General features: G+C 56.0%; 1 protein-coding gene across 5 annotated transcripts in view; it reads left to right on the top strand.

The window, feature by feature from the left end:
* Positions 1-21,111, top strand: part of JARID2 (jumonji and AT-rich interaction domain containing 2) — a 228,546-nt gene extending 207,435 nt beyond the window's left edge. For all 5 annotated transcript variants that reach the window (XM_072945636.1, XM_072945634.1, XM_072945635.1 and 2 more), the window contains 11 exons: positions 2,084-2,586; positions 5,021-5,113; positions 7,878-7,996; positions 8,081-8,151; positions 8,790-8,904; positions 10,956-11,061; positions 11,981-12,163; positions 12,604-12,734; positions 13,295-13,478; positions 15,845-15,952; positions 19,170-21,111. In XM_072945636.1, coding sequence (XP_072801737.1) covers positions 2,084-2,586; positions 5,021-5,113; positions 7,878-7,996; positions 8,081-8,151; positions 8,790-8,904; positions 10,956-11,061; positions 11,981-12,163; positions 12,604-12,734; positions 13,295-13,478; positions 15,845-15,952; positions 19,170-19,325 — 1,769 coding nt within the window. In that variant the 3' untranslated portion in view covers positions 19,326-21,111. The remainder of the gene's footprint in view (positions 1-2,083; positions 2,587-5,020; positions 5,114-7,877; positions 7,997-8,080; positions 8,152-8,789; positions 8,905-10,955; positions 11,062-11,980; positions 12,164-12,603; positions 12,735-13,294; positions 13,479-15,844; positions 15,953-19,169) is intronic.
* The last annotated feature ends 349 nt before the right edge of the window (positions 21,112-21,460 follow it).

The following is a 21,460-nucleotide window of genomic DNA, read 5'->3' as shown; positions in this document are numbered from 1 at the left end:
TCCTGCCTGCGGTTTGGAGAGCCTGACCTTTCAGAGGCAGGGAGCAAAGGAGACATTAATAGTCACTGAAGTGTCGAGCCTTGGCGGTGAGATGGGTTCCTTGTAAGATGGAGGTTTCTTTATTCCCCTCAGCAGATGAGAATTGCTTAAATTGAAAGAGTCTTGGTTTGTGGTCCACTGTCACGGGTGCGATCGATGGTGACGCTGGGCTGTGGGAACCTACTGAGGGGTGAAAGCATCTCAGGAGCTTGGTGTTGGCTGTGTTGTGTGACTGTGGTGACCCCACAGAGCAGCCCCAAGTCGTGGCTGCAGTGGGACGTCCTGGGTCCCCCACCCTCTGGGGGCATGGTGGGTCTTCTGGGGAGAGTTGGGGTACTGTTATGAGGACAGCCAGCGATCTTCTGTTCTGAGTGGGTTTCCTTAACCTTGACTTCCGTGACACTGTTTTGTATGAGTGTTCACACCTTTTGCTGTCACCCAAGGTGTGAAGCATAATCAGCACCCAGAGAGAAGCTGAGCTGGTCTGTTACCCGCAGAGGCCTTGGGCGGTGGCTCTGAGCTCAGCCTCCTCGCAGTGCAAGCAAGGGACTTAGTAGTTTTGAAGGAATTTCCCAGAATCCGCAGAACGGGTGCTCGCCTGCATCTGTGGACACAGACGAGCACCCCAGCCCTGCCGGGAGCGGCACACTGTGTCGTGTGGCGTCCTTGTAGTGCTGTAAGTGAGTGTGTTGATGGTAGCAGATGAGGGGCGTGAAATAACGGATTTCCAAGTCCCAGGTCAGTTTCTCAGTGCTGTTGGATTATAACGAACTTGGAGAAAAAAAGTAAAAGTACGGATTGCCTCATTTCTGGTCAACCTGTGGTCTAAGCCACTTGGCACAGTGGGATGACTCACCTCCCTCTCCACCTGGGCAAGTCGGGCAGTGTGTGGGCTGCGCCAGGAGATGCCCGATTGAGAGCCAGGCCTGGAATGCATCTCGGAATCTCAGGCCTCCGATCCCGTGGCCTCCACTAACCAGCCAGCCCCAGAGTCCCTCCCAGCACAGTAGCTGCCTGTCCCCTGGCCTTGCTGGCCGGCAGGGTGGTCCCGCGGTGGTTGCTGCTCCCGGGAGTCCTGTTGCCTTTTCTTTTCACTTATTTATAGAAATCTGCCTCCAACTCTAAAGATCTAAAGCGTTCTTCATGTTTACTTTACTCATCCAGCATTTCTGTGGTATTTTTACCTCCTCACAGCTCGTGGATGGTTATTTTGGAAGATTTCCCCCCCTTTATTGGCCAAAGTGAGGCTGATTGTTCAGGTCCCATTGAGAGAGTCACTCAGTGGACATTCAAACATACTGGAGTTTTGTTGTACTTTGTACGGTTTGATCGAGGGCTGGGGTGAAAACCAGCCCACACACCTTCTGAGATAAATGTCCCTCTGCCTGAGCGGCGATGGGAGGAGCTGAGGGACAGACAGACTGCCGCCTGCCCTCCCACGAGCACTGCTTGCTGCCCAAAAATCCAGGGCGGGTGGAAATAAGTTAGTGTGTGTGTGTGTGTGTGTGTGTTGGGGGGTGTGTGTGTTGGGGGTGTGGGGAGGGGGATTGGGCCTGACAGCACATCTGTTTGTTTCCTCTCTCACAGCTGTTCCAGGTGACACTGGGACGTGAATGTGGCCGGTTGGCCCTGCCCAGGCCCTGCCGCCCCCACCAGGGATGCCCTGTTCCTTGCACCATTCCCCCACCTCCCGCGGTGTGAGGGATGTCACTAGTGCCTGTGGCCTCTGCTCCTGGGGGTGCTGGACATGTCCTCCCCCCAGGTCTGCACAGCCAGCTCTCTTTCCATTCAGGCCTCTGCGGGGGACACCCGCTAGGCCACCCACCTGAGAAGGGAGCCCCATTACTCCTCAGCCTGTCGGGCTCTTTATCCACCCCAGCACCCAGGATGGGGCAGCCCTCTCTCCGCAGACAAAATAATTCTCTCTGCTGCTCTGACCCCAAGGCCCAGCGGCGTGCCTGGCACATGTTGGGCACCGGGCACCCGTGGACTCTCGGTGACCAAAGCCCTTTTCACCCACTGTTTTCTCCCCTCGTCGTCCCAGGAGGCTGTGAGCTCGACCTGGCCTGCTTTTTCCGGCTGATCAACGAGATGGGCGGCATGCAGCAAGTGACTGACCTCAAAAAGTGGAACAAGCTAGCAGACATGCTGCGCATCCCCAAAACTGCCCAGGACCGGCTGGCCAAGCTCCAGGAGGCCTACTGCCAGTACCTGCTCTCCTACGACTCCCTGTCCCCTGAGGAGCACCGGCGCCTGGAGAAGGAGGTGCTGATGGAGAAGGAGAGCCTGGAGAGGCGCAAGGGGCCCCTGGAGGGCCACACGGAGCAGGACTACAACCGCTTCCACCCCCTGCCCCGCTTCGAGCCCAAGAACGGGCTCATCAACGGCGTGGCCCACAGGAACGGCTTCCGCAGCAAGCTCAAGGAGGTGGGCCCGGCCCAGCTCAAGACAGGCCGGCGGCGGCTCTTTGCTCAGGAAAAGGAGGTGGTGAAGGAGGAGGAGGAGGACAAAGGCGTCCTCAGTGACTTCCACAAGTGTATATATAAGGTGGGGCCCCTGTGTGCGGGGTGGGCTGTGATGGGGTCCCGAAGCCCCCGGTCGGCTGTCTCGGGGAATGAGCCGTGTTTGCCGTTGTGGGCGTGTGGGTTGTCAGGACGGGGCCTCTGGGCACTGGTCTAGGGGGAGCGTCTCTTGCCCGCTCCAGCCTTGGGCTCCTTTTCCCTTAGATGAGCCCCATGTGTGCAGGGGCCCTTGTGCCGGGGACGCAGGCCCCCGCTGTGAGGCGCGGTGGGGGGCAGTCTGGGCTGGAGCTTCTCGGACGTGCATGGACCAGATCCTCTGCGGTTCCCGATTCACATTCCCTCCGTGCGGCCCCCCGCCCAGCTCTGCTGCCTCCCTCCAGCTGTCTAGTAGGGAACAGGCTTGGGGGAGGGGTCGAGGAGGTTTCCTGGCTTCTGCCCCGGGGAGATCCCCTCCTCCAGGAAGCAGGGCAGCATCCTGGCGACTCCCTAGTTGGCAGCCTGGTTCTGCAGCAGAGTCTGGGCCAGCCCACCAGGGTGATGGGGCCCCGGGCTGGGAGGGGCACAGACTGGCCCCGGGTGATCCGTTCTGGAGGCACCAAGAAGGACGGGGGCCCTGCTGAGGCCTTGGCCTGGCAAGGGTGTGTGGACGGACAGGAAGTCTGTGGCTGGGCTCGGAGTTCCGCCTCTTCTGTTTCGGAGTCCACCTTTGGAGGCCACATCTCTGGCTGCCCTCGCCTCACGACTCATTCTCCTCTGGGTTTTTGTCTGCCCTCCTTTCTGGAGAGAGACACCTGCTTGCCTAGAACCGTCTGTTACCGGACCCAGAGAGGGTTGGGTCTCCTGTGCTGTGATCCCGTCGTCCCTGTTCTGTGCCACCCCACAGGGACCGCGCGGCGGCGAATGGCCACCTGCAGCCTCGGCCGTAGTTCACAGTTTTAATGTGTTACGGAAAAGGAGAGGGCAGCTTTGGGCTGTAAACTCGGGAGCACTTTTGGAGTGTTTTTCCTGAATGTTTGCCTGAGAATCTCTTCTCAGTTGCAGTCAGTTGTTAAATCCTGACCCAATGGCCAGCTTGTGAAATTAGATGTCTTCTACTTTTGTTACTTTTTCTATAAGGAGGGCAATTCTGTGAGAATGAGGTGAATCTGAGTAAGATGGGTTTTTTTCTGGAAACATGCTCTGTAAACGGTAATTTCCGATCTCATAAGGAAAACCTGATGGGGCCTGGCTGTGTGGCGGCGGCTGGTGCCTGTGCTGGGTAGCAGCTGTGTGCTGAGGGCCAGAAGCTCCAGGCCTCCTGGTTCTGAGCCCCGGCAGCACCTGGGGCGTTGACTGTCGGGTGCTGGATGTCATCTTGAATTACAGATAGTCTGCTCTAGTTGTTGTAAGATCAGGCTCCTGCTAGTGGTCCTGGTTTTATTTTGTAAAGAACAGCTCAGGAAGAGAAGTTTGAAATTGTACAGAAATTTCTCTCTTAGTTAGAACCCCCCCCCTTTAGAGCCGAAAAGCAAAAGCAAAGGGCAGAGTCCGCGCGGGCTGACAGCTGAGACTGTCCTTCCAAAGGCAAGAAGAACCTGCCCCTCCCTGCCCCCCTGCGGCTGGTTCACTGCACTTGGTGCGGCCTCACGGCAGACACATTCCTCGGGAAGCACCCCGAGGCCAGGGATGTTGTCTGTTTTGAGCATGGCTCCAGCCCCTAGAACTAGGCCTGGTACACTGTAGGTGCTCAATAAGTACTTCCACATTCAAGGGCTGAGTGTGAGGGAGTGGAGGGCTTGTGCCTAAAACAAAGCATAGTCATTCCGATGTAAATGGGGAGCCATTTCATCACAGCCCCGGGGCAGCAGCGGGGGTTGGGGGAGGTGCTGGACCATCTGAGGGCCCTGCCCGCCCCCCTGGGGAGGCGCAGGTGGGACCTGTCCATTCAGGTCCATGAGGCGGGGCGCCACATCTGGCCGATGCTCATGTGAGGACCCTGAGGGTGGGTGTAGGAATCACCCCAAGTTTCTCTCCACGGGTCCCCCGGTCCCAGCCTATTGCGAGGCTGTTGGTTTCTTCCCTGGCCTTGGCCTTTCTCCCACCCTACATGTGGGGCAAACGTGGGAGTCCTGCCTTTTGTTAAGCCCATTTCTCCACGGAGTGAAAGCTGCTTTTAAGCAGGGACCTTGGCAGCAGGCTCCCGGCTCCAGTCGTGCCCTGCCTGGGCCTCCAGGTGGGAGCCCGTTTGCCAGGTAATGGGTGGATTTGCGCTGCTGCTTCGGTGCTCGAGGGGCCTCCAGCTGCTTTGTGGGCACTGAGGGTCCCCCTCTGCTTGTGTCACCTCGGGACACACACTGGCGCCCTGTCCCAGGGACACGCTGGCCAGGGGCCCATGACAGGTGTGGACTGTGTTGGGGTCTGGGGTCTGGGCCCTGCTTTGTTTGTTCAGCTTGACTCTCCTGTTTTTGTTTTCTTTTCAGGGAAGGTCTGTTTCTTTAACGACTTTTTACCGAACAGCAAGAAATATCATGAACATGTGCTTCAGCAAGGAGCCCGCACCCGCCGAGATAGAGGTGAGGGCTGCTGTCCTCTGGCTGCCGCGGCAGCAGATTTAACTTAGGTTATTCTAAACTTACTCAGGGTCGGAAAATGTAAAATGAGAGTGAGCCAGCCTCCCTGGCTTCTCCCTGACTCACCCCAACCAGAGGCCGCGAGAGGCAGCGGCCCCCACCCCGCCAGCCACCTCTTTCCCTGTCTCCCCCGTCTCTCCCCCTTCACCCTCCCCCCCCCCCCGCCTCATCCCCTCCCCCCCTCCCCCGTTACCCCGCCCTCCGGTGCCTGTTACGCAGGAGAATGTTTGGAATCCCTTAAAGCCGCAGTTGTGCCTTTTTCTCTCCTGTTTTTTATTTAATGGGATTGGCAGGTTGCCATTTTTGTGCTTCTGCCAACTCTGTTCTTCGAGTTTAGCGTGAGGTTGGAGAGACGGCGAGCCCAATAAGGGGGAGTTGTGTGTGCGGCGCGACAGAGGACAGAGCCTGGGTCGGTCTGTCTGCCTGCCTCCCCGGCACCCCCACCTGAGTCGCCGTGCGCTCCCAGGTGCTGAGGCCGGTGGGCTGGCTTCTCTTGCTGGTGAGGGCGGCTGCTAGCTGAGCAGGAAGTGACGGGGACCGCAGCCTCGGATTCTGGTGTACAGCTGGTTTCAGACCAGTCTTTTTCTTCTAGGATGTATACCTCCTCCTCTAGGTAAAACCCCGTGTGGACCACCGGGGGGCCCGGGCCTGATGTGACCAGGTTTTCTGGGTGTGAGACTTCCAGGATAGCCCAGGACAGTCCGGGTGTCCAGGCTGCCTGTTCCCCACCCATGGTAGGTGGGGCCCCACCTCTGGTGGTAGCCATGGGAAGCCCAGGAGGTCCTGCCCTGGTGCTCAGGCCTGGTTTCCCAGGTTGTGAATTCGTTGTTGACTTTAGCATCACTCTTTCCAGGCCCTAGGTCTCTACTGATCTGTGCGGGCTGCCCCAGCTCTGCACCCTGGGATGTGTCTTTGAACACCACACAGTGGCCTCACCTCTACCACATCCCCTGATTTGGCTCCACCAAAGCCATGGTCCATCAGCCACAATGTCAACAGGGCCCCGATTCTGGAACATGTGTGGCTGTCACAGTTGCTTCTGGAGTGCTCATGCCATTTGTGGTAGAGACCTCAGAGGAAAGGAATGTGGCTCTTGGGGACTGAACATCTGAGATGGAGAAAGAGACCTTTGTTTTATGACATCGGTCCTTGTCGGAGTCCCCAAAGGTGCAGGGTTTTTTACTGTCCAGAGGACGAGGAAGGCTTGGCTTCTTTTAGTTTCTTGCTCAGGAATTTATTCTCCCTGAAAGTCCGGGTTTTGCTTAGCAGTTGTGTCATATTTAAACACAAACGGAAGATTTGCTAAAATTTAAACTTTTAGTCTATGTCTGGCTAACTGCTGGATCCTGTAAAGAGGCGGGGCCCTCTCCTTGGCCAGTGGTCACCAGCTGGAATGCCACCGCGCCCCCCGCCCCCTGCTCTTAGTGGAGGGTCATCTTCCTTCCCCACGTCTGTATCCACCCAGCGGAGGCTGCTATGATTCCAGGTGACTGCAAGGTCACCTGTGTGAGGAGCCCAGGCATTTGATGCTCGACTTTGTTCTTGATGTGGGGCCTCTGGCCGCCCCCAGGCTGGCCCCTCTTTGCAGAAGCCGCACGGCCCGGGGTGAGGGGTGCTCCTGGGGGAGGCTTCCTCCTGAGTGTGGTTCCAGTGAACATGTGGCCAGGGTGGGGAAGGTGATGTGCTCCTGGAATGATGACTGAAGGCAGAATGGAAAGAGGCCTCTGAGTTGGGGAGTCGCTGAAGGAAAACCACCCCTCTGACCTGTTGGCCAAGCCCATCCTCACCTGCTCTTTGCCCTTGGTTGTTGAGCTTGTGTTGATGACAGGGACCTGGTCAGCTTTTTAAACTAGTGGGTGTGCCTCTCGGTCTGTGTAACTGGCTGGGGCTGCAGCCTGGGGGCGGGGTCGTCACTCCTGTTTGACCCTCACGTGCAGCCCGGCTGACCCTGCGTGGGCTCAGGCTGCTGGTGGCTGGGCGTGCGTGGCCTGTGTCTGTCGGGAGGCCCACCTGGAGGCTGAGTGGATTCCACTGAAGGACAGTCATGGGTCGTGTTCAGCCGCCTCCATTATGGTTTTCTCCCTCCTTTTCATATAAAGGATTTCTTATTGTGGGAAAACATTATAATATTTACCATCTTAGCCATTTTTAAGTGTGCAGTTCAGGGACATAAAGTCCATTCACATTGTTGTGTGACCGTCACCACCATCTCCCCCCAGAACTCTTCCCTCTTCCTGAGCTAAAACTCTGCCCCATTAAACACTGATACCCACTGTCCCGGCCTGTGACAACCACCGTTCCTCTCTCGCTGGCTTTGGCTGTCACGGTACCTTGTGAGAGTGGGATCCTTGTGGGACTGACTCCCCTTGGCGAGATGTTGTCACGGTGTATCCGTGTTGTAGCATGGGTCAGAATTCCCATCCTTTTTAAGGCTGCCACCTTCCGTCACATGGACCTCGCGCCTTCTGTTCATCCATCGCGGGTGCTGGCTACTTCCACGCGCAGCCGTCGAGAACAGAGCTGCTTCACTGGGGCTGCGGCTGTCTGTCTCAAGCTCCATGTCCCCAGCCAGCCCCCCGTGGCTCCCACCCAGCACGCTGCGATGGCGTTGGGCCCTCTGTCGAGCGTTCACGTGCCGTGGTGCTCAGTTGAATCGGGCTCTGTGCCCCCAGCAGCGAGGTGCTGACGCCCCCCCCTCTCCCCACAGCAAGAGTACTGGAGGTTAGTGGAGGAGAAGGACTGCCACGTGGCTGTGCACTGCGGCAAGGTGGACACCAACACGCACGGCAGCGGATTCCCGGTGGGAAAGTCAGAACCCTTCTCAAGGTAACGTCGGACACTCTCGCCCGTATGGGGACTGGATGGTGCCCCTCCCTGCCCGGGTGTGACGCCCTGTGCTTTCCTCTGCAGACACGGATGGAACCTCACCGTCCTCCCCAATAACACGGGCTCCATCCTGCGTCACCTCGGTGCTGTGCCTGGTAAGCCTGCCGCGGCTCCACCGCGCGGGGAGCGGGAGGGGCGGGGCCGCCGGGCTGCGGGGCCGCCCTGTACAGGTTGTGCTTGGAAGACTGACTTTTAGAGAAGAGAGAGGAGTTAGGATCATAATTGAAGTCAATAACAGTGTGGAAAGGTAAACCAAATTGTGGGTTCTCAATGCTGGGCAGCTGCTTCGTGGCCAGCTTTTTACTTTGAAATTGGTATTTTCAGAGCTAACATTCGGACTCCTAAGGGCTACCTCCCAGGCTGAAGGGGAAACCAGGTGACCTGGGCGCTGTGGACACTGCAGGCAGGGCCCCTGGAGGAGGGGGCCTCCACCCTGGTGGGGGGGCTCACGCTTCCCGCGCCCAGCACGGCAGCGTCCGGGGGCAGGCGCTGGCGGCTGACTGCCAGCGGCTGCTGCGGTCACGCTCGTCGGTTCAGATGTTCTTTCACTACTGTTTCTTAACAGCGTCTGTGTTCTTGGTTTCTGTATAAGCAGGAAAAAGCGGGTGCCTTCTCACTGGGCTGTCTGGGTTTGAATCTCGTTTCTCTTTTCCTGTTTGGGGAGAAGACAAGATTTCTTTTCCTGTCACCCTGAGACACTGGTCTTCATCACGCCCTGTCCCCTTTGTTCTAGGAGTGACAATTCCCTGGCTAAATATTGGCATGGTCTTTTCTACCTCATGCTGGTCTCGAGACCAAAACCACCTTCCCTACATCGACTACTTACACACTGGTGCTGACTGCATTTGGTGAGTACCCGGGCCCCTCGCGCCCGCCGGCTGGCAGCCTTCCCGTGTTTGCCCCTGCTCCCCGTCATCGCTCCTCAGCCTGGCATCTCTTGCCTCGTTGGAAGTTGAGCTGTTCCTGTGCTTATTGGCCATTTTCCTTTGGTCAGTTGCTGAGTTTCTTCTTCTGTGATGTTCTTTCCGTGGTTGTTGATTTCCAAGAGCGCGTTCCACGTTTGTGTGAGTGCAGTTTTCAGCATCTCCCCACGGCCCATGTCCCCCTCTCCACCAATGGCTAGAGAGTAGGTTTTACTGGAGGCGGAGCTCCTGCCCTGGGAGATGCATGTGTGTGTCTCTCCCTGGGAAGCCTTCTGCCCAGTTCCCCTGAGCGATCCGTAGCTGTCAGGCTAGCCAGCCCTAATCCTACGGGCTCCTCCGCTCTTTGTTTGCGGCGGCAGGTGGGAAATTACCATAAATAATCAGAAGTCTTGTCTCCCAGCACCGCATCCATCCCACACTAATGTGTTTATTGTCCTAATGGAGTGATCAGGCATCCTCTATTAAAATACACAAAATCTTAGAACTAATGTTCTCCCTCCAAGGAGCCAGTGTCACAGCAGTCCCAATCCCCTCGCCTTCCAGCCACATCGGCGGGAGTGGCAGTTGGCGTGGAAGCAAGCGGTCAGGGCCCTGTAGTTGACCTTCTGCCACACGGCTGCTGGGCTGTGGAGGCCAGGAGGGGCAGGGGCCTTGGGCAGAGCTGAGGGTGGACGGCTGGACCGTCTCTCCTCTGGGGACCATTCCCCACGGAGAAGCTGCTGTGGGCAGTGCCGGCCAGGCTGGGTGGGTTAGATTCACAGGGTCCCACCCAGGTCTGTGACCAGGCCTCACTGGACCCTGGTTCCTCATCTGAAAGTGGAGGGATGTGGCCCATGTGGTCATTTTACTGCCTGACCAGTGAGTGAGAGGCAGGGAAATGCTGGCTTCTGGGCTGTTCGAAGACTGATCCCTGAAACCTCAGTGATGGGAATGGAGGGGCAGCCAGGATGGGCTCAGAGAACTTGATGCTGTGTGGTTTTTCTTAAAACATGTGATTTAGGTTAGAAACCCTGGATTTAAATCACAAATCAGTTACATTGGCATTAAAATAACAAACATTTGAGAGAAACTTAAATGTGGTGATTGGCGCCCCTCCGTCAGCAGCAGCAACCAGGTCCTCCCCCAGGAATGGTTTCCCCTGTGGCAGGTTCCCTGGAGGGGTTGGGAGGGGCGCTGGTCAGCCTGAATCCCTGTCACGTGACTGCAGGGGTGCTCAGAGAAGGGGGCCTTGAGGAGGCCACGCTGGCTGGCACTAGGGTATCATGAGTTGTAGATGGCAGGTGTGTCCTCTGGGGACAGGAGAGGTAATTCTCGCCCCCTCGCTCCCTGGGGTAGCAGCGCGGGTCCAGATTCTTCTATTGGGTAAGTTCTGCCCACACTTTCTCCCACCATCTCCCCTGGCCCCGCCTCTGCTCCACCGCAGGGTCTGTGTTGTCTGAGCCCTGCCCCCAGCATCGACCCCTTTTCCCACTCCCCTTTTTTTGCTCCTTTTGCAGCTGCTCCCTTTGCCCTACCCATGCCCTCGTGGTGTTGGTTCTCCTGTGTGTCCTGTGTATGTGTCCTGCACAGAACCTTAGTCCTGCAGTGTCTTCTCTGCCACAGAGAAGTGTCAGCCCAGCCTTAAGTCTCAACTCAGGAGGCTCACGAGAGGCTGTTGAGTCTGCAGATGTGTCTGGATCTGATTTATAGGGGCTTTTAAACATCTGTGTTTGGTTTGAAGGCTTTTTGGCTGACGCATAAAAGATGAGCATTTCTGTCCATTCACGGCTGTGGTTTGGCCATGCTGGGCAGAAGCGGCGGAGTTGCCCTGGGAGGCTGGCGGCCCTGGAAACCCTGGGGGCTATCAGTGAGCTCGCCCACCTTCCCATCCCTGCACCTCAAGCCACCAATTGCTCATTTCTCTGAGGGAGTGGAGGCCAGGCTCCCAGGCAGAGGGTCCTTTTCAAGTCTGCTTCTGCTCTGATTCCAACCCCCAGGTATTGCATTCCTGCTGAGGAGGAGAACAAGCTGGAGGATGTGGTGCACACCCTGCTGCAAGCCAACGGCACCCCAGGTCTGCAGATGCTCGAGAGCAACGTCATGGTACGGCGGCCGGGCTGTGTTGGGCGGGGGAGGGGCGGGGTCAGGTGTCCCGACTCACTCGGTTGTTTCATTGACTCGGCCTTCTTGCGGACCTGCCTTGCAGAGGCGAAGAAGACAGTGAAAAATAAATGCTCCAGGTGTCCATTATAACCAAAGTGCCCTCTTTTATGGGAAACAAACTAAAATGCTTTCCTCTGATTGCAAAGGACGTGGGGCTCGTGCCCATGGTGGCCTCTGACTCTGTTTGGGGGCCTGGTTGTTACGTAAACGGAAACTGGGCTGTGCTGGAGTTGGCCCTGAGTATGGCCTGGGCCCCTGGACGACGGGGTCCGGATCACCGAGTGTTGCAGAAATGAACACAAAGGATTCAGACCCCACTGCCGAGTTCCTGGGACTCTCTCAGCCCTGAGCTGTGTTCTGACCCCTGCACAGGTGTCCTGTCCCTGCTGGGCCCACCTCACTCTGGGCTCTGCTCTGAGAGGGTGAGCAGCAGCCCCTCTGGGGGGACCAGGCCCAGCCTGTACTCCTGTGGACCCGCTGGACTCTGGAGACCCCCATGGTATACACAGGTCCCAGTCCAACCCTGGTGGTGCTTACTGAGACACGGGCCCCCGTGTGGCATGAGGGCTGTGTGCTCACAGCGGTGCTACCCACCCCCCTGACTTGTGTCAGTGTAGGACTTCCTCCTTCATTTAGGAATTGTGTATCTTTATTTTCTAAAAGAGAAGCAGACCTTTAATAGAAATTGTAGTCTATCTTGGGAGCAGGTCGGCCTGCTTCTGCCCCGCCTGGAGGATAGGTGTTTGTTTCTGCACCTGCCGGGAGGCCGTCAGAGGCTGATCTCACACAAGGGGCTCCAGACGGCGGGCGGTGGTGGGCAGCCCTACAGGAGCGCTTGTCAGCCCCGCGGTCTCCACAGATCTCCCCGGAGGTGCTGTGCAGAGAGGGGATCAAGGTGCACAGGACCGTGCAGCAGAGTGGCCAGTTCGTCGTCTGCTTCCCGGGGTCCTTTGTGTCCAAAGTGTGCTGCGGCTACAGCGTCTCTGAGACCGTGCACTTTGCCACCACCCAGTGGACAAGTATGGGCTTCGAGACGGCAAAGGTAGGTGGGGGGCGCCCCGCACGTGAGCCAGTCTGTGGGTAATGTGTTTAATTCCAGAGTGAGCCTTAGAAAACTGAGAGTCGGCTGAGAGGTGTTCATAGGGAAGGAGAGTTGTTAGCGGTTTGTGTATCATGGAAGGTACACCTGAGTCCTGTTACTGGCCCCTACGGTATCAGGAGATCAGTACTGAGGTTGTTTAAGGCAAAAATCTCCGCCCATTTCAAAGTTGTGGTGTCTGCATTTGCATTGGGGAGTGATGATTATTGGTGTTCAGTGTCTCTCACGGGCAAACAAGATTGTTGCGTGGTTCTCATTTGCTCTGAACCCCAGTGGAATTCACAATTGAAAATTCAGATCACACCCGCTCCACGGTAAAGAAAACCCCTGACAGCTGCCTAGAAGTGAAGATCTCCCCTGTGGGATGTGGCTGCCTCTTTCAGGAAATGAAGCGTCGGCACATAGCTAAGCCATTCTCCATGGAGAAGTTACTCTACCAGATCGCACAGGCGGAGGCGAAAAAGGAAAACGGTCCCACTCTCAGTACCATCTCAGCCCTTCTGGACGAGCTCAGGTAGCCCGAGACCCAGGCGCCGCCCTGCCGGGGCTCAGCCGGGCGGGGTGCGGCCGGGCCTTTGTGGGCAGGTGGGCCAGGACTTGGGTGTGGCTCTTGTATTTCGTTTCCTCTTATGCTGATGATGCCAGAGTTTAGCCTCCTTTGTGGCAGTGGCCAGGAGGCGGCTCCTTGAGCCCCAGGCCCCACTGGTCCTCACAGCACCTCACCACTGAGAGGAGGTGGCGACCACGGCATCAGAGCCTGGCCTGGTGAAGGAGCAGACGGGGCAGGAATTGAAGTGACCCTCTTCCCTGCCCCGTGGCCCCTCCCTCCTGCTGGGAGCCCCAGCGCAGCCAGAGCGCCACTCGGACTTGGTTGCCGGTGCCGGCAGATAGTTGATCACGTGTGCCCTCAGGTCGGGGGAAGGGCGCCCCGACAGGCACTGGCGCTGTGTCCTGTGTTCGCCGCAGGCAGAGTTGATCAGCCCCGAGGCCTTTAGACTAAAGGGCACAGGTCCACAGGCGGGGCCGAGAGGGCGCTGCTCGGAGGAGCCCGCTGAGCCCCGCGTGTCCGCGCAGGGATACGGAGCTGCGGCAGCGCCGGCAGCTGTTCGAGGCCGGCCTCCACTCCTCCGCCCGCTACGGCAGCCACGACGGCAGCAGCGCCGTGCCAGACGGCAAGAAGAAGCCTCGGAAGTGGCTGCAGCTGGAGACCTCGGAGAGGAGGTGTCAGATCTGCCAGCACCTGTGCTACCTGTCCATGGTGAGCCCCGCGTGCTCTGCTCCCGCCTCGGGGTCCCCCCCACCTCCGACTGGCGGCTTGGACCCCCAGCCCTGCTTTCTTCTGTCCCTGTCCATCCTTCCCTGAGTTGGTGCCCCTGGGGAGCTGTGGGGTTTTCAGTCTCTGCCCTGGTCTGTGAGCTTTCATTCAGCCACATGATGGATGTCACTGCCCAAGGACTCTGAAACTATCTGGTTAAAGCCAACACTTCTTGGCTGCACCTCCTAGTCTAGCCTCCGCGTTGGGTCCTGACTTGAAGGCAGCCCCCTCGCGACTGTTCGCTCACCTTCCTAAGCCGCCGCCTTTCTCCAATCCACAGCCTCCTTGAGGGACTTATCTGTCTCAGCCTTGGGCTTAATTATGGACTTACTGCTCCAACTCCGACCCCATCCCAGGCTAGAGGGGTCTCCGAAAAACCTTGCTCAGATGGCTAGCTGGACTGGTGTCGCCTCCCCTCTGATCTTCCAGTCCCTTCTGCCCTGTGGCCGCTGCCCTGACACAGGTCTTTCTGGCTGCACCGGCTCCACGCAGGGTGGCTCCCCGCCCTCGGGTGCCATTGCCCTCTCCCCGCCCTTGCGGTCCTCCCTCCGGAGAGAGGAGCCCAGGTAGTAGGTGCCCACCCCTCACGCGGCTGGGCACCAACATCCCACATGTGCCGCCCTATAAGCCACACATGGCCAAGACCACATGACTGTGATGCCACCTCACCTGTGTCCCTGGTACCTGCCCAGCTGCCCTGCAGAGAATGGGGGCCCATGGTCACTCCCAGCTGAGTCACGTGCTCTTTGTAACATCTGAGAGGTCAGAACACAGAGAAAGGAGGGAAGAAACGACTGAAGGAGTTTGCCAGGGCCATCGTGACACAGTGTCGATGACGGCTGGCTTGAATAGCAGAGGTTGCTTTTCTTGAAGTTCTGGAGGCTGAGAGTCCAAGGTCAAGGTGTGGCCAGGGTTGGTTTCCTCTGAGGCCTCTGTCCTTGGCTTGTAGACAGCTGCCTTCTGTGTCCTCACTTTATTTCTTCTGTGTGCATCTGTCTTAATCTCCTCTTGTTGTAAGTCATTGGACTGGAGCCCACCCTTTCAACCTCTTTTTACCTAATCTATCTCTTTAAAGGCTCCAAACAGTCACATACTGAGTTACTGAGTGCTAAGACTTGAGCATATGATTTCTGGGGTGGAGGGGTGATAATTCAGTCCATAACCACCATGAATCCATTTCCATGTTTTCTTCTATCTAGCTTTCTTTTCCCAGATGCTTTTTAAAAGATACAATCAAGATCTATGCTGTCTTAAAAAAAAAAAAGCTGTAAGAATTTCCCCAGATCTTAGAAGTGTTTTTATAAACATCACTCATAAAAGCCGCATAGTTCTGTGTCTGTTCCTTTTGTGTTGGAAGAGGGTTATTCTCGTGGGAAACAGTCACTTCCCATGAGCCAGGGTGACACTGTTGTGACCTCATGTGGCCCTGGTCCCTTCCCGTGGGCTCCCTCAGAAAGCTGTACCTGGAGAGTTGTCACCAGGAATTTCTTAGCCTGGGTGTTATTTTTAAAGCATATATCCTGAATTCGTAGGTGAAAACTGGTTTTATTTATATATGCTTTTCATTGCTTGGGTCATGAAGGAGAGGCTTTGTGCATTTTTGTTCAGTTTCACATTTGTGTCTGTTCCTGTCCTCAGCCCCGAGTGATGTGTCGTTTCCTTATGCCGGTGGCTTGTTTTCTTGTCTTTGCTTAGAAGCACTGAAGACAGGAAGCCTAGATCTTTCCCCCAAATCCTTATGAAAAGGGCTGTGAAGCTTTTGCACCTGGTGTGTTACAGCAGCATTCTCCCATTGTTTACACAGGGTGAGCCCAGGGCGGCGAGTCAGGGTGGGGGTGAGAACTCCCCGTACAAACAGGTCTGAGTGTCCGGGGCCCCGGCTGGGCTTGGGTTCCATGTGGCCTCGGGGCAGCGGCGTGTCCCTGGGAGCTGCAGGCAGACGTGGGTTGGGTAACAGGTGCTGGGGATCAGGAATCAGGAACCGTGCTGGCTGGAGTTGGGACAGAGGCACTCGCGCCCCACGTGGTGTAACTGGCTGGACTGACTGAGCCAGTAAGAGCAGGAGTAGAAGAACCATGTGTAGCCACTGAACCGTCCAGGTGTGACCACCTGGCACCTCTTGTACTGGGGTAGTTTTTGAACCAAAAGTCCCAGAAGCTCTCAGAACCCAAGAGCGGCTTCCCGTGTTTCTGGGTCGTGGGCACCCCTGGCTTGGGCGACGGCCTCCCTGCTGTGCTCCTGGGAACTTGTGTCCCCGGCCTTGGGACTGAGTCCCCTTCAGAGCCTCAGGTGCACCTGTCCTCCCGCAGGTCGTGCAGGAGAACGAGAACGTGGTGTTCTGCCTGGAGTGCGCCCTGCGCCACGTGGAGAAGCAGAAGTCCTGCCGCGGCCTGAAGCTGATGTACCGCTACGACGAGGTCAGTCCTGGGGGGCAGGCACGTCCCGCGGGGGGCCGCTGTCCCTGGCCTGAGGCCACATGGGGCCAGTGGGTTCCAGGCAGGAGAGCCTGACCTGAGGTAGGTCTTGGTCCCCAGACTGGGCAGGGGCAGGTTCAGCCAGCGTTGGACTGACCTGGACACACCAGGAGTGGAGGCAGCGGAGAGACGTGTTTCCTTGATAAATGGTTCATTCCAGTTTTCTCCTTCACGCCTCAGTGAGCCCGTCCGCCCTCTGCTTCCCCACCGAGCCCTGCCGCCTCTCTGTTGGCATTGCTGGCTGCCAGCGCCTCGGTCCACAAGGCATTTGGTTTCAGGGTGTGGGTCCACACCATCTGGCGGGGCTACTGAGGAATGGGGGGAGGCACCGTCCCGTCCGGCCAGGGCTGGGGCCCAGACCCAGGGGGGCAGAGGGGACAGCGGGCTGCCTGTGTGCCCACCACGGGGCAAACCCCAGCTGGAGGTGACAGTTCCGGTGCTGGCCAGTGGGGGCAGGCCAGGCTTTCTCACCTTCCCTCCAGGCCGTGGGCCGCGGCTCCAAGGGCCTCGAGCCAGGTCTGTGTGGTTTCCGTGTCTTCAGAGTAGCCTGACTGCAGGGTGTCAGGGACGCAGCCCTAGGAGCCTCGCCGACTGTAGCTCCAGCGAATGTGACGATGCCCGTGTCGCCATCCCTGCCCTGCGGTGTGCGGCTGACGGGGCTTGGGAGGGAGCTTCTGTTCTGATTTGTGGGCCAGTGTGGGGTGAACTGGTTCCTCTCAAGTGAGAACTTCAGAGCAGGGGACCTGGTGCCTGAGGCCCAGGGGGTGGCCCAGGAGGTGGCCCAGGAGCTGCATCCAGTTGCACCCAGTGGACCAGCTCTGGTCCTCTCCAGGGGCTTGTTTCACCTTCTGAATAAAGCCCTGTCCAGCCACCTCCACCCTTTCCTGAAGACCCCAGCCATCCTTAGAGGCAGGTCCATGTGGATCTCCCACAGGGAGGGGACTTACTTCTTCAGCGGACAGGGAGCTGGCGGGATGCAGGCAGAGCCCCTGCGCCCAGGGCTCCACTTCCGAGGCAGCCAGCACGCGGCTCCCTGTGTCTCATCACGTGTATTCTGAGTGCTTCCAGGCTGCTCGGCGATTGCGTGTTTAGGTACAAGCGTGCAGCTCCCGGGACACGTGGCCCTGCCCCTCAGAAGCCCTCTCATTCCCGGACCTGGAGCCCTTCTTGGGGGTCATCTTTGAGGTTGCCATGGGCACCCTGTCACCCCTCCTGGTCACTGCGGCTGCAGGCCTGGCCCGCTGTCATCTAGAGAGTGGTCCTCATCCCTGTGGTGTCTGCAGTGGGAACCTCTCCTGCTACTCCAGCCCCACTGCCCCACAGACCCAGGGAGGCTGGTCTCATCCGGGCATCACACATCAGAGCCCTGGGCAGGGCCAACCCAGGTGCCCAGGCAGACCGGGAGCAATGGGGTGTCCGCGGTGGCTCAGGCTGTGATCAGACTTGATGATAAGTCTTTGGCTAAATTACAAGATTAGAAAGCTGAGAATAGATCTCTTTGCATCTTTTGTTTTTAAAGAGCACGTTCATCGAAGGCAGTAACCACTCTGCCCTCCCTGCTTCTTCACTTGAACAGCAAATGTCAGAACAGTTAAAAATAAACCCTCGTATCTGAGTCACAGCAGCTCTGGCAACTAGCAGAGCCCACCAGCGGCACTGGGGCTTCTCAGGGCGATCCTGAAGCTGGACAAAGCGTGGGCTATTTCCCACCGCCAGCCCATTTCGTAGCTAGGAGTTTTGATGTCACCAAAATCCTGGAGAAAATGTTCAGTTGTCAGTCTGAAGATTAACCATTGGTTTTAATGAGTAGGGAAGAGAAAAAAGTTTTGTAAGCCTCCTGCTTTGCCAGTGGCCTAACTTATTTTAGTAAATGAAAATCACAAATAAGTTCCCTATTGAGTTGAACCATGTAGTTTGTTTCCAGCTGTGGAATTTGCGCTGTGGGTTGGATTTCAGAAATGGCTTATGAGACACAGCTCCTGTCCTGAGCCCTGGTGCCCAGCACTCAGATCCCCTCTGTCCGGCCCGTGGGGCGACACAGCCCCCTGCTGCCGAAGAGGCTTCAGCCACAGGTCACTGGGCTTTAAAGCAGCTCGTGGCACAAGGGAGGAACAGATGTGTTTCTTATGTGCTTTAAATGGCCCATAGACGTTTGTAGTGCTCGAGAGCAGGCCAGGGACCAGGCTGACCCTCAGGCTCAAGGGAAGGAGTGGCCTCCTGTCCCCGTGTCCTCCTGGTCCATTCGTCTGTCCCTCTTGGGCTCAGAGGAGGCACTCTGGAATGGGACATGTGCCACTTTAATATTCTTCCCCTGGTTTCTTTTAAAAGTGGGTGGTTACAAGTTGTTCTCAAGTTACACACATTTTTGATGCCAGCAGGTTGATGGTTCTCATCACCCTCCCCTTCGCTGAGGCGGAGGGAGTAACATTGATGGACAGGCATTTGCATGAGACCAGGTTAATAGGCTCGAGCGCAGTAGCCAGAAAAACATGCAGCTCAGGCACTGGTCACCGTGCAGGGAGCAAGTTGAGTGGCCCTGAGTCTTCCCTACAGCTGTCCCCTTCCTGCGGGGACCCCTGCGGCCTTCTGAGCTCCCAGATGGCCAGTGCTGTGGGTCCGCTGGGTTGTCTCTGCGGTGAGCGACCTCATGGACGCAGGGAAGGTACAGACCAGAGGGAACAGTCACGACTGTGTCGTTACCATGCTCTTGTCTTTAGCACACAAACCTGTTTCGACTTCACAGCCACGGGGGTAGGGGCGGCGCTCTTAGGTTCCCTGGACTCTGGGACGGAATGTCGGTGGTTGGGAGGCGCCCATCAGGAAGGAACTCTGTGCGCCTGCCTCCCTGGCTTCCAGATGAGAAAAGGCGTGTTTCTACCGGAGAAGGCAGGTTTTATTTAGGTGCCTGGTAGAGGGCATCAGTCTCAGAAGGGTGGTTCTAACTAGTTCCCGCACCGCTGCATCTCGGCATCCCTGCGCAGATTTCAGAGGCCAGTCCCAGCCTCCCTGGGGCCTCCTCTGGGCGCTGCTCCCATGTGCTTTGATGAAAGGTGACGGCTGTTGGCCCGGCCACCAGCTCCAGGGGGAGGGGTATGGGGTGTGTCTGGGGACACGCTCTTCCTGTCTGCTAATTTTGTGTCTTCCTTTCAACCCGAAACAGGAACAAATTATCAGCCTGGTCAATCAGATCTGTGGCAAGGTATCTGGTAAAAACGGCAGCATTGAGAACTGTCTCGGAAAACCCACACCAAAAAGAGGGCCCCGCAAGAGAGCGACGGTGGACGTGCCGCCGTCCCGGCTCGCATCCTCCTCGTGAAGACGCCAACACCGCGGTCGAGTGATAGATATTTTTTTGTAATTATTATATTCTAGTTTGGAGTACTTGCTGTAGGATACAAGCTGTCTTTGCACTAGCTCTAAAGAAGATTTTCTTCTGGTTTTAGAGAACTAATTTTGTTTTAGCATTAAACTGTTGAACTTTTTTTTGTACTTAGAATACCTAGATACTGCAGTCAGATTTTTGAAACTGCCGTATATTCACTGTTTTAAAACCCTTGAGGGGCTGTATTAATTTGTATTGCCCCTTGTGGCTGAAAAAAAAGCCTTCTTGTTTGATTTTGTTGTTTTTTTGTTTTTTGGGTTTTTTTTTTTTTTGTAATTGTTGGGGGAAAAAAAGGTTTTTTAACCCATTTTTGAAGAGGGTGAAGTTTGGAGAACAAATTTTAAAATCATCAGTCATGTGAACAGATTTTTTCTAGAGAGGAAAAGGGATAGGAGACACACACATACAAAAAAAACTTGAAAAGAAATGGCTTTACTCTGGCTGTCTTTTCTTCTGTCCTGTGCAAGCTGAGTTTGTCGTTGTTGAAACCGGAGAATCCCCATTTTGTTTCTTTGGGCGGTTATGGCAGCTGAAGGCGGACGTTTCCTAACCGTAGGCAAAATGAGGAGGTGGGAGTGACTAGGTTCTCTTTACCAGCACATCACTATGCATCTGTTTGAGGAAATGAAGAAGAGAGAGAAGAAAAAGACTGCCTGCCTTGGAGGGGTCACGTGAGGGAAACCTGTGCCTGATTTCATTAGGAAATCCATTCTGTTATTTTTTGGTGCTGTTGGCTACTTTATCAAAAAACCCTTCAATAGCATCCTTGAGGAAAAAAAAAAAAAGGAAAAAAAAAAGTGATTGAAGCCCGAAGTGCTTCTCGGTCATGGATGTGCAATCTTTCTAACATTCCATCTTCATCTCACTGCTTGTTCACACCGTCACATGTCAGCATTAATCTTTTCTTTTAAAACTCGTTTTGTTGGTGATGATCACATCCAGAGCCACTAGGAGGTCTGCGGTTCTTTTTGAATGTGAAAATGCATCCTGCACTCATCCGGTCTATTTTTTCTCTTCATGTTGTAACAAAAAAAAAAAAAAAGGAAAAAAAAAAAGAATCCCGTCCCTTTTGTACATACGCCTGTAAATTGTTTTAAATACTTGAGCCTTTTTCTGGGTGGGGGTGGGGAGGGTGAGAAGACAAGATGAAGAAAAGCCTTACACTTCAGTTTCTTCATCGGTTGGATTGGATGCTTACAGGGTTTTTCTTGTAACATTTATAAGTGCTGCTTACATCACTGAACAACAACAAAAAAATAATAATAATGGAGTAGCTGTTGCCCTTCTCCGGTTGTGTGTACAGTATGTGTGGAATAAAAAAGGGAAACTGTTTTCACAAGCTGTTCTTTGTTTCATAATTGGATTCACCGATCCCGTAGCTGCCCGTGTTGCACTGAGCTCGCCGGTGGGACTGTCAGGAGCGTCCTGTGACACACTTTGTCGGTGTTGTTGGAGACTGAACTGTGTTGGAATATTTAACAATGACATGAGCAGAGTCGTGTTTTCCAATGTGCTTGTCCGGTTTTTATGGCCTTGCTGTGTACTTGCCCTCTTTTGGACAGTGAACTTCTGCCTCCGGCTTACGGTCTGACGTTTAATTTATTAGCGCTGCTCTGCACCCTCCCCCGGGAGGGAAGACTTCATGTTGTTTATTGCCAGTTTTTGTTTACTTTTCAGGTTTGTACTACAAGGTTTAATAATAAAAACAAAGTTTTTTGGACACCTGTGTCTTGTGGAAGATGAGTGAATGAAATGAGCTCTTTCTTTTCTGTTAAATGGGCCGAGGATCCGTCCCCTCAGCCGGGGAGTGAACACCGTGTTTTAATCTCACTTTCCACCTGCTGGTGCTTGTCTGGATCCCCTGTGAGCAAAACCAGCAGCTGCCGTTTGCCCCTCACTTTCTGTGGGGCCCTAGGGACCGGCGGGCGGGCCGCCCCGCTGCATGGAGGTCAGGCCACCTGGCTGTCAGTGCCCCTCCTGCGCCGTCCCACCCCAGGCCGTGAGTGACGGGAGGCAGGCGCCCATGGCACCAGTGTCCCGGCAGGAGGGGGAATGAATGGCATGTGGAC

The sequence above is a fragment of the Vicugna pacos genome, chromosome 20, assembly GCF_048564905.1.
Source record: "Vicugna pacos chromosome 20, VicPac4, whole genome shotgun sequence".
NCBI lineage: Eukaryota > Metazoa > Chordata > Mammalia > Artiodactyla > Camelidae > Vicugna > Vicugna pacos.
This window is presented reverse-complemented; position numbering and strand designations above follow the sequence as displayed.